This window comes from Schistocerca piceifrons, chromosome 3 (assembly GCF_021461385.2).
Source record: "Schistocerca piceifrons isolate TAMUIC-IGC-003096 chromosome 3, iqSchPice1.1, whole genome shotgun sequence".
Lineage (NCBI taxonomy): Eukaryota > Metazoa > Arthropoda > Insecta > Orthoptera > Acrididae > Schistocerca > Schistocerca piceifrons.
The window spans coordinates 283,641,323-283,654,660 of record NC_060140.1 but is presented as its reverse complement, the minus strand read 5'-3'; the positions used below and the strand labels follow the sequence as shown (position 1 = coordinate 283,654,660).

At 37.9% G+C, this 13,338-nt stretch overlaps 1 protein-coding gene across 1 annotated transcript in view; it reads right to left on the bottom strand.

Annotated features, from left to right (window-relative positions):
* The window catches only part of LOC124789542 (tektin-3-like), a 113,452-nt gene that overhangs the window by 54,826 nt on the left and 45,288 nt on the right, over nt 1-13,338 (bottom strand). The window contains exon 5 of the mRNA XM_047256939.1: nt 8,872-9,104. Within this exon, the coding sequence (XP_047112895.1) occupies nt 8,872-9,104 (233 nt within the window). The remainder of the gene's footprint in view (nt 1-8,871; nt 9,105-13,338) is intronic.

Below are 13,338 nucleotides of genomic sequence, written 5' to 3'. Positions count from 1 at the left end.
ATCGCATGGGGTTAAGTCGGGAGAGCGTGGAGGCCATGACATGAATTGCTGATCATGATCTCCACCACGACCGATCCATCGGTTTTCCAATCTCCTGTTTAAGAAATGCCGAACATCATGATGGAAGTGCGGTGGAGCACCATCCTGTTGAAAGATGAAGTCGGCGCTGTCGGTCTCCAGTTGTGACATGAGCCAATTTTTCAGCATGTCAAGATACACGTGTCCTGTAACGTTTTTTTCGCAGAAGAAAAAGGGGCCGTAAACTTTAAACCATGAGATTGCACAAAACACGTTAACTTTTGGTGAATTGCGAATTTGCTGCACGAATGCGTGAGGATTCTCTACCGCCCGGATTCGCACATTGTGTCTGTTCACTTCACCATTAAGAAAAAATGTTGCTGCATCACTGAAAACAAGTTTCGCACTGAACGCATCCTCTTCCATGAGCTGTTGCAACCGCGCCGAAAATTCAAAGCGTTTGACTTTGTCATCGGGTGTCAGGGCTTGTAGCAATTGTAAACGGTAAGGCTTCTGCTTTAGCCTTTTCCGTAAGATTTTCCAAACCGTCGGCTGTGGTACGTTTAGCTCCCTGCTTGCTTTATTCGTCGACTTCCGCGGGCTATGCGTGAAACTTTCCCGCACGTGTTCAACTGTTTCTTTGCTCACTGCAGGCCGACCTGTTGATTTCCCCTTACAGAGGCATCCAGAAGCTTTAAATTGCACATACCATCGCCGAATGGAGTTAGCAGTTGGTGGATCTTTGTTGAACTTCGTCCTGAAGTGTCCTTGCACTGTTATGACTGACTGATGTGAGTGCATTTCAAGCACGACATACGCTTTCTCGGCTCCTGTCGCCATTTTGTCTCACTGCGCTCTTGAGCGCTCTGGCGGCACAAACCTGAAGTGCGGCTTCAGCTGAACAAAACTTTATGAGTTTTTCTACGTATCTGTAGTGTGTCGTGACCATATGTCAATGAATGGAGCTAAAGTGAATTTATGAAATCGCTTCAAACATTTGTAATAGCCCTGTATAACCAAATCATATCTGAAAAATATATAACTCTAACTAACATTATCTACTACGGCATTAATGTTAAACAGGAACAATCATCATCTCTTCCATGGAGCACACCATGTCATTAATTCATACATCATGCTTTACAAATCTTATCACAAAGGAGAGCCTTCAAGAATGTGGAATAAGTCAAGTTATACATTAACAGGTACAAGCAACTAAATGCTTAATTCTGTAGAGTATACTAACAATCAATTACAACTAGTACTAATCTCCTTACATTAACAATTATGGGAATTACTTCTAGGATGATATCATTTTAATGTGTTATGAATGAGAATATTATGCAGTTAATAGCAAAGTAGATGTCAACAGTTGATAACCTGAAACTAAAAAGGATCAAGAGAAAAGTTCAAATTACCAAGAGCACAAAATAATATGGGTTCAAATAGTCAAGATGGACAGGGGAAAAAATTCAAATAAATTAGAGTCTGATTAAAAGTAAATTAAGACAATTATAATAATAATAATAATAATAATTTTTTAAAAAAAAGCGAGGTTTTGTTTTTGCGTTGAACATGTTGTGTAGGTCGTAGCCATTCAAAAGTTGTTTTAGTTCAGCAATCCATTCAATACGAAGGGAACTGTCCACACTGCACTCTCCACAGATGTTTCTTTAACATGATGGCATGATTTTCTTTTCTTGTCCTTGCTCAATGTTCTTCCATGACACTTTTTGTCTTTGAAAGCTACAGTGTGGAAAAAAAACAACAGGTTTTGTTTTTGCTTTGAACATGTTGTGTAGGTCATAGCCATTCAAAAGTTGTTTTAGTTCATCAAACCATTCAATACGAAGGGAACTGTCCATGCTGCACTTTCCACAGATTTTTCTTTAACATGATGGCATGATTTTCTTTTTTTAAATTTGGGAGCTGCTCATCATTTGCCGCGAATCCTTCAATCCTGAGACACTGAGCAAAAGACTTAAGTTTTTCCTTCAACTTGAAACAACCCATGGAAACAGTGAGACACTTCCGTGACACTATCTTCAATAACAAACATCCTTTCATTAACTGATAAGACAGTTGTTCCTTCTAGCACTCAAGGCATTTTGCAGTTTCTAAACACAGAAACAATCCAACACAGTGCAAAGGCAGACTGCAGACTCGATAGGATACAGACCGGGTGAACAAATGACAGATGGTCTGAGTTTATAACTGGAAATTAGAATAGGAAGACTTCAGTGAGAAGCACAGAAGTCTGGACTTAAAATTATTGACAGTCCTGGCTTCAAATTACAAAGTGTTGGTGAGATTCCTTCACCACTATGACTTCAAATTACTGACGGAGTCAAAACACATCCTTTTTTTTTTTTTTTTTTTTTTTTTCAAATTTTTGAAGGGTTCAGGGAAAAATTTCAATTTACTGAGAGTTTTAAATTATCAAGTGTCAAATTACTGAGAATCAGTTGCACTTTGGGGGGAAAACAAACTCACACACACGCATACACACACATCGCTCTTCCTCTTACCCTACTGTGCCGCTCTTTTTATCTACTAATTTGTCCTAAATATTTATAACTTATACTGATTCAGAGAACACTATCATGTTTCTGTATAGTAGAAATGTTAAAACTTGTTGAATATGATCATTCATGTTAACTGAAATTTGAATCCCTGACTTGCATATTATGATAAATTGTAGAATAAATGGCTAATAGGGTTTTTTTCAACTTTGTTTCTAAATATTTGGTGGATTTCTAGTTTTTCACTTGATGTCTGCTGTCAGCCTGTTTAACATTTTCTGCACTGAACTGGAGGCAATGGCAAATAGTCTATATGGAAATAATTTTTTCTTCTAGTATTGAGGTTGTGAATTTTGTAGTATGCAATAAATTCACTTTATTATTAACCAGACATACTGTTGGGAAGTAAATGCATTGATACATCAGTCTGAGAATTTTGAGGTCTCTGAAGAGGTTTCTGCAATATGTTTGGTTACCAATTTTACTACCATTTTTACTGCACACTTTCATAAAATAAATCCATTTTCATTTTCACTGTATTAAAATTTACACACGTCTTTCAAAATATTTTGTTAAATCTACAATATTTCCTTTTCATGGCTTGTGCACTGCCAGAAGCTTGTGCATCTCGATGTACTCTAGTAGGACATAACATTTCAAGAGTTCCCCACTGCGCATTCATTAAAGACAATAGTTTGATGACTATATGCAAAACATTTCAGAGAAATGCTCCTGGTCTACTATATCACTAAAATTTTTGTGCATACAACCACCATCATTTTCCTTTTACTAGCTTCACATGAATAACGTATAATTTTGCACTTCTCAGTATGTGTTGTTTTACTTGTGGAATTTCCAAACAATGATTTTCCAGATGTAACATCTTTGTAAATGTCTCATTTGGTTTCACATTATTATAATGATATTGACAGTTCTCCTCCTTCTTCTTTTCCTTTCACTTTTTTTCAAAAGTTTTGCTGGTTGTGATAAAAAATACTAAAATGTTAATTCATAGCTCTCGTTTTATTAACTCATCAGTGCTGCGTTATGTTTGCCCATCTGTCTTCCAAAATGAGTTTTTAATGCCTTCTGTGTGCCCCACACTGGAAATTGTTTATCTGTCCATATTCATTGAGTTATTTTTGTGTTAACTCAATTCTGGGATTCATCATATTGAAAATTTTACATTATATGACATATTTTAAACAATATCTCTTTGAATAAAGATCTTTATATGTTCAATGAGAACAATAATGTTTATACAAAATTGTTAAGGCTTTCAGGACCAGCTGTTGACAAACAGCCTGTTGGCTTCTGTCCCAGGCTCTTTTGCTAACGTTTGTCTGATGATTTTTCTGACGTTTCGTCAGCACGAGTGGCTGTCATTGTCAAAGCTTCACCCTTCATTGCTGGCATTGGACTGGAGCCACGCTTGTGGCCGCAGATTATATGTACACAGCGTGCTAATGTCCAAGGGCTTTTCTGCAATCATTTCCAGTGCGGTTCTCCTCTTGCTAGCTCCAATAGTCATTTGCTGTAGCATGGGAATCCTTGAGGCTTTCTTCTTTCTTGTTGAAGCTATTCTCTCCCATCGTTGGTCAAGGCATCAGTACAATCAGCAAATCTCCTCTCCATAGAAGCATAATATAAAATTGTTACGTCTTTTGGGGACACTTGTTGGCAAACTGCCAACTTTTGTCTCGGGTCCATCGGCCAACGTTTGTCTAATGATTTTTCTGACATTTTGTCAGCACTAGTGGCTGGCATCGTCAAAGTTTCACCGTCCATTGCTGGTGGTGGACTGGAGCCGAGTTCGCAGACGCAGATCATATGCGCCTGATGCATAAGAGTCCAGCGGCTTTTTTGTGGTCATTTCCAGTGCGGTTCTCCTCTTGTTACTTGCAACAGCCGTTCGCTGCAGCACAGGAATCCAGGATCCCTTTACCTTGAGGTTTTCTTCTTTCTTGCTGACACTATTCTCTTCCCTCAGGGGTCAAGGTGTTGGTACAATCTACAAATCTCCTCCCCAAACAAATGCCTTTCTCCTTATCTCATCTAGTAAGTCTCCTCAGACCCGCGGTTCTGGGTGACGTTTCCGAACTCCACCCCTTGCCCTAAGCCTCTCCAGTTCCTTTCCCTTCATCCTTCTTACTTCCTCTTCAACCCTTATGCCAGAAGAAGGAGCCACCAGCTCCAAAAGCTTGCATAAGTAAAACCTTTTTTATATATGTGTTTTCCTGCTGTCACTTGGTGAGTAAATTTCTTATCTATTCAATTACATTATGTTTGTTGTTACTGACTAGTTTGTTACAGATCATAGTAGAAAAGTATTGTGTCACAGAATCATAAATAATGATTTACTCACAGTGTTTAGATAGAAATTATGGGAATGATTTGGGGGAGAAATTTATGGAGTAGGCAGATAGTATGTAGTGCTTTGAGGATTTCCACGTAAATTCTAGAACCACTTGGCCTTCCTCTGTCTCAAACCCACAATATTTTAAATAGAAGTGTGAGAGAGATGAATACGACCTACTGTGCATAGCATGTTTGCGTGTGCAGGTCTAAAAACAGTCATGAGCAAAATGTGGACGCAGCGGCCAACAAGTACCTGTTGTACAATCCACAGAGTTTCAGTGTATGTGTAGAGAAGAGCCTGTACTATTCTTTGCTGGTTTAGTGACTGTGATGATTGTTAAGGACAATGAAGAAATGAGATTAGACTTTTAAGTAACTCATGTGTTGGACTTGCTAGAAGCAAGACATGTTCATAAATTATGTGGTTGTTGAACCAATGCTATTGTAAATGTATTTAATCAAGTCTAATGTGAGATAAATCAGTTGACTTGCAAACTTTCGAATATTTATGTGAGAAATGGTGAATTTGTGCTCTGTGGAAGTTGAAATATACCAAGACTAAACTAAAAGTATTCTGCGAGTATCCACTTATTTCACGAGTAGAGAGAGAGAGAGTCTGATAAATTCCATTAACCAGCAGTATTCTTCTAAGAAGACGTTTTTGGAGATCGACGTAGCTGGCAATTCAGAAAAGAAGAACGGCTGTGCTTACCTAGTAAGTCAACTGAGGTGAGAGAGGTGTGAATTTTGCAATCCAACTTCACATCGATTCTTGTCGTCTAAAGTGTTAGAAGTCGTGATGGAAAATTTAACTTTTTCTTAAACATATTCATGCAGCATCCTGGGTATTATTTTTCCCTAAAGCAAATAAGGGCAAAATTCAACAGAAGCAAGGATAAGGGGTAAGTAACTCCCAAAATTAAATTACCTTGTGCTAGAAACAGAGAGCTGTATGCAATTCAGAAAAAGAGCAGTAGTCAAGATCTGAAACATAATTATCACAGTATTGTCAAATCCTACACTGTTATTACACAAAGTAAAACTCATGCACTATGCTCAAAAATTAAAACACTCAGAGAGTACAGAAAAAATTGTTTGGAACATTACTGAACAAGAAGAAAACCAAATTAAAAATCCAAATGAAACTGAGCCCCCAGGTCCTGCCAAACATTAAGGCACTTCCAAATTGCTTGCTACAAAATTCATTGATTGGTTCCTCAAAGTGGCTGCAAACACAGCACCCAGTAATAAACAATCAAATATACATGTATTAGATTTATTTGCGCTACATTGCATGTACTACCAACAATCATTAGTTTCAAAAATACAACCCCTAGGGCGACTATAGAATTAATTAGATCACTAAAGTGTAGTAACTCTGGTGGCTATGGTGCTGTTTCTAGCAGAATATTAATATCTTGTGCTGACTGACCCTTAAGCTATCCTTGTAATCAGTTGATATTTACTGACAGACTTAAATATGATGCAGAAATACGTTCCTACAAAACTGGAGATAAGCAAACTACTTCTAATTATAGACCTACTGGCATACCACTTTTTCCATTCTTTTCAAAAGTGTTTCAGAGAGTGGCCTATGAGAGAATACCGATTCATTTAACAGATCAGAACTTACTAACTGCCTCTCAGTTTGGCTTTTGTTAAGGATTCTCTACACAGAAAGCAATACTAGGCCTGACAAATAAAGTGCTAGCAGAGTTAAGCTGTTGATATTTTCTCCTCACCAAACCCTTTGATTGTGTGGATCATAAAATTCTACTTAGCTAACTGAAGTGTTAAGGCATTAAAATCAGCCCTCCTGTAGGGTCGGAATAATGTCTCCATAACTGATAGCAGGGATTCTCATAAACAGATTGTATCTCAGTCATGAAAATAACCTCAGAATGAGAGTACAGGGCTCGATCTTGTTTCTAACCTACAAACTTAACAACGCAGTTCAAAAATTGTAATATTTGCTGATAACACATGAATTTTAATCACGTGTCCAAACTAAGTTCTAGCAGACACACCTCAGGTGACAGCTGAACAGGCCTACATGCAGTTTGCAGCTAACAGTTTTCAGCGTTAGACTCACAAAGACTCTATTATGCCACTTCAAATTAGCAATGATCACCATCTAGTACCAGAAGCAGACATTAATGTTCATACGTTGATTGAAGCACAGTGTGTGAAATTCCTTAAGGAGTCAGCTGGTTAACAACTTAAAATGGGGCAACACACGGATAAACTAATAAAAAAGCTCAGTTCAGACTGTTATGCACTTGGAAGCATCTCTTACTGTGTTGACGTAAAGACAAGAGCATTGTCTTATTTTCCATATTTTCATTCCTTGTTGTCTCATGAAATTATCTTCTGGGACAGTACACACAATGTAAATAAATTGTTTGTTTAGAAGAAGCAAACAATAAGAACAGTGTGTAAAGCAGATAACCATACATCTTGCAGAAGTCCCTTTACGGATCTTTAAAGTCTCTCACATCACCCAGGTGTTTTTTGTTGCTGATAATAAAAATCTGTTTCAAATGAACTGTGATACATACAATCACAGTACAAGACAACAAAATAATTTTCATGCAGATTTTCGCTCCATCCCCAGTGTTCAGAATGGAGCAGAAAGATATTCAGTGAGTGCCCACTGAGCATAAAGCAAGAAATTGGAAATCTGCACCAGTTCAAAAGGAAATTAAAATTATATCCTGCAGATAAAACAAGATCTTAAACTGACATCATATTCAGAACTGAAGACATTTTCAGAGGACATGGGGAAATGAAGTATCAGAATCGCTGCCAACCAATTTACAGATTGAAAAAAAAAAAAAAAAAAAAAAAAAAAAAAAAAAAAAAAAAAAAAGAAGAAGATCTGATTAGCTACTCTTTCTACACATTATCTGAATATCTACATCAGCAGAATGAAAAGTTCTGTTAGCTATATTGCAAGTAGCAGTGTATGTCATAAAGCAGAATGGTAAGTAATAATGTACAATAAACAGAACTAAGTACAAATATAACTAGGAAAGTTGCTACTCACCATATAGCAGAGATGCTGAGTCACAGATAAGCACAACAAAAAGACTCTCAAAATTATAGCTTTCAAACATTAAGGTCTTCATCAACAATAGACACACATACGCACACGCACACACTCAGGCAAATGCAACTCACAGACACGACTCACACATGTATGTGAGTTGCGTTTGCGTGAGTGTGTGTGCGCATGTGTGTCCATTGTTAATGAAGGCCTTAATGGTTGAAAGTTATAATTTTGATAGTCTTTTTGTTGTGCTTATCTGCAACTATGCATCTCTGCTTTATCTCATAATATTGTTACATTCCATCTTGGATTTTCCATTGTTTGATTTAAATACAAACAAGTATTTATAGATGTAAAAAAGGTTTCCTTGTAAAATCCCATAGTAATCTCATAAATATTAGTCTATTAATAGCAGATGAACACAGCTAAAGTAAAACTGAGGTGACAGCAGTTCCTTTCACGGGAGGCTGGTTTTACTAGTTTACTTGGTTAAACTTAAGATTGCATAAGCATGACTTGCATTAACTAGTATAGTGACAGTTTATTGATAGTTCAGTACATGGATTAAGTTTCCATGATGTTTTTGTGTTGTATTAATGTACACCTAGACTTGTTCCACACCCCTAAAGGTTCTCCTTCTCAATGAGATATACAAAACATGAATGAATGTATGATGTATACATCATTCTTGTACTTACTCATATTTATTGTTGTGTTTAAGATTATATTTAATTCCAGTATCATATTACTTGTCATTTACATCTGTATACTGTACAGTAATATGCTTCTATATCCATCAGTTCAATCAGTTAAAATTCAGTTTAATGAATTGGTTCAGTTTTATAAACTGTATCATATTAATCTGCACCCCTAGAAAACTCATATTAAGCATTACATAAATTACATTTCATTTTTGTCACCAACCAATTCTGTTTTCCCTCTGGTACAGGCATTCCTGTGCAATGTGGTGAGGGCCCTCAATGTCCTGTATAGACTTTTCCAGATCTTTCCGTTTGTCTTGAAGAAGGTTGCTTTCAGCAAGAAGGCGTTCCAGCTCAGTTGAAAGTGCATTTCTCCAAAATGTGGTATCTGTGATCCGTTCTCCAAGCCGTCTACCGGAATCGCGTTGTGCAGCTGCTGTTCGTTCTTCAGTATCTCTACAAAACAATATTAATTTTTTATGGCTAGACAATATTGCATCTGTGATATATTTGTCTCTGAGTAATTTCCAGTTCAAATATCTCATATTGGGTACTATAGGTTACAATATGCTGCCTAAAAAATGAGCAAAATTACAATTTGTGAACATGAGGAAAGTGGTGTCACAATGCTCCTTTCCTTCCTGAATCAGTTTGAAATGCTTATAATATGGTTCACAGCCAGAAAATTACATACTTGTTAATATCCTGCACTTTAAGCTAGGAGGTTATAAAGCACCTTGTATGTAATGTATATAATGTAAGCACATAAAGTCTCTATTAGTTGTTGAAGATATCAATGGTGCATATAGCAGTGATTGCACATTTTCTTACATTTAAACATGTATGTTATAACCTATTTTATGGGTTGGCCAGAGGGTACATCACATACCAGTATTGTCCTCTCCCCTCCCCTCCTGTTCAACCCATAAATGTTGCACGGGGGAGGGGGAAAAAACTGCTGGAAAATCTCTGTATTGTAAGTTCAAATTTCCTAGATTTTTTTATCATCAGGATCTTTCTCTGACATACATATCCGACAAGAAGTAATACAGGTCTGTTAAGTTGTAGTTCCGGTTGTATGAAGGTGGGACACACCATGAAAGAAGGTAGTACACACAGCAAAAGTAAGTGAAAATGGTCCCAAAGTGTCAGATTACTTTTTGAGAGTTTTGAGAATAAGATTCTCTGTTGTGAACACTGGTATACTTGAGCTCTATTAATGAGAATTCTTCAGTCTAGTCACAAATCTAGTTCATTATTCAGTAAGCTCATAAGTTATTTGCTGTGTGATAGTGTCTTCCAGAAATCAGGAAACATGGCATCAATGTGGTCATCAGTGAGTACCGCTTCTGAATGTAATGGACAAACAGAGCAAGTTAAATTTTACATGAATGCTGCTTGCAGAATCCATGTAGAGTACTGTACATGAAAGTTTCAGTTTAACAAATTTTTGGAGTTGTTGTGGTCTCCACTGCAAAAAGTTTTTGATGCAGCTATCCACGCTACTCTCTCTGGCAAAAATCTCTTCATCTCTGTACAACTGTTGCAATCTAGATTCTGCCTGAAACTGTTTACTGTAATCACACTTCTTCCCATTACAAAACAGATACTTCCTTGACATCTCAAATGTGTCACATCATTATGTCACTTCTTATAGTTCATGTTGTGTAAATGTTGGATCTATCAACACAAAAGTCTGCTGCATGACCATCACTAGTCATTCTAGGCAGTTACTATATCAGGGCCAATCAGCTGTTCCTTTAAGTGACACAGCTAAAGGATCAGGCAAGATACATCAACAGATCCAGATTGCATACTGCCTGACTTGCCGGGTTTATTAATTTCCTGTTTTCTCTTTGCTCTTTTTTCAATTGATCTATTCAGCTCTGGTCATTTCTCACTCGTATCTGCCACCAGTGCATTGCTCTATGTGACGTGTTTACCAACTAGGACCAAGGGACCATCACAGTAACTGGCTCACATACTGTTTGTCCTTATTACCATATGAATAATTTGTTTTGTGCACAATTACTTGTATCAGACACAACACTCAGAGACATATTCTACAGTAACAAAAAATGTGCACATGGTTAGACATAAATGTAGCATGCAATCTGTAGATTGAGTATTTGAAGAAATTAATGAGAGTTTGAAGATTACTTTGGTTGCTCAGAAACACACTATTTAGGGTGCACCTGAACCTGATCTTAGCTCGGCAAATCTAACTGTACTACCATGTGTAGCTTCAAGTAGAAGGCAAATATAATTCACTTAATTTACATGAAGAAAAATCTAAGTTACAAACTCATTAGAGTTTTGTGTTATTAATATACTACAAAGGAATAATGATTAAACTATACAGGGTGGTCCATTGATAGTGACTAGGCCAAATATCTCACGAAAAAACTACAAAGAACGAAACTCATCTAGCTTGAAAGGGGAAACCAGATGGCGCTATGGTTGGCCCGCTAGATGGCACTGCCATAGGTCAAATGGATATCAACTGCGTTTTTTAAAATACGAACCCCCATTTTTTATTACATATGCTGTAGTACGTAAAGAAATATGAATGTTTTAGTTGGATCACTTTTTTCACTTTGTGATAGATGGCGCTGTAATAGTCACAAATGTATAAGTACGTGGTATCACATAACATTATGCCAGTGCGGACGGTATTTGCTTCGTGATACATTACCCCTGATAAAATGGACCGTTTACCAATTGCACAAAAGGTCGATATTGTGTTGATGTATGGCTATTGTGATCAAAATTCCCAACGGGTGTGTGCTATGTATGCTGCTCGGTATCCCGGACGACATCAGCCAAGTGTCCAGACTGTTTGCCAGATAGTTATGTTATTTAAGGAAACATCAAGTGTTCAGCCACAGTGAAATGTCAACCACGACCTGTAACAAATGATGATGCCCAAGTAGATGTTTTAGCTGCTGTTGCGGCTAATCCGCACATCAGTAGCAGACAAATTGCACGAGAATCAGGAATCTCAAAAATGTCAGTGTTGAGAATGCTACATTAACATCAACTGCACCCGTACCATATTTCTATGCACCAGGAATTGCTTGGTGACGACTTTGAATGTCATGTACAGTTCTGCCACTGGGCACAAGAGAAATTATGGGATGATGACAGATTTTCTTCATGCATTCTATTTCGTGACAAAGTGTCATTCACCAACAGCGGTAATGTAAACTGGCATAATATGCACTATTGGGCAACGGAATATCCACGATGGCTGCGACAAGTGGAACATCAGTGACCTTGGCGGGTTAATGTATGGTGCAGCATTATGGGAGGAAGGATAATTGGCCTCCATTTTATCGATGGCAATCTCAATGGTGCAATGCATGCTGATTTCCTGTGTAATGTTCTACCAATGTTACTACAAGATGTTTCACTGCATAACAGAATGGCGATGTACTTCCAGCATGATGTATGTCTGGCACGTAGCTCGCGTGCGGTTGAAGCAGTATTGAATAGCATATTTCACGACGGGTGGATAGGTCATTGAAGCACCATACCATAGCCCGCACTTTCTCCGGATCTGACGTCCCCGGATTTCTTTCTGTGGGGAAAGTTGAAGGATATTTGCTATCGTGATGCTCCGACAACGCCTGACAACATGTTACAGCACATTGTCAATGCATGTGTGAAGATTACGGACGGTGGACTACTCGCTGTTGAGAGGAATGCTGTGACATGTATTGCCAAATGCATTGAGGTTGATGGACATCATTTTGAGCATTTATTGCATTAATGTGGTATTTACAGGTAATCACGCTGTAACAGCATGCGTTCTCAGAAATGATAAGTTCCAGTTCACAAAGGTGCATGCATCACACTGGAACAACCAAAATAAAATGTTCTAACGTACCTACATTCTGTATTTTTAATTAAAAAACCTACCTGTTACCAACTGTTTGTCTAAAATTGTGAGCCATATGTTTGTGACTATTATAGTGCCATCTGTCACAAAGCGAAAAAAGTGGTCCAACTAAAACATTCATATTTCCGTACATACTCCACGAATATGTAATAAAAAATGGGGGTTCCTATTTTTAAAAAAACGCAGTTGATATCCGTTTGACCTATGGCAGCACCATCTAGCGGGCCAAGCATAGCGCCATCTAGTTTCCCCCTTCAAGCTAGACAAGTTCCATTCTTTGTAGTTTCTTTGTTTGACACTTATTTCGTGAGATATTTGGCCCGATCACGATCAATGGAGTACCCTGTATATAGAGGGAAACATTCCACATGGGAAAAATATACCTAAAAATAAAGATGATGTGACTTACCAAACGAAAGTGCTGGCAGGTCGATAGACACACAAACAAACACAAACATACACACAAAATTCAAGCTTTCGCAACCCATGGTTGCTTCGTCAGGAAAGAGTGAAGGAGAGGGAAAGATGAGAGGATGTGGGTTTTAAGGGAGAGAGTAAGGAGTCATGCCAATCCCGGGAGCGGAAAGACTTACCTTAGGGGGAAAAAAGGACATGTATACACTCACACACACACCCATATCCAACCACACATACACCATACACAGTTTGGTGTACGTGCGGTTGGATATGGGCGTGTGTGCGAGTGTATACCTCTCCTTTCTTCCCCCTAGGGTAAGTCTTTCCGTTCCCGGGATTGGAATGACTCATTACCCCCTCCCTTAAAACCCA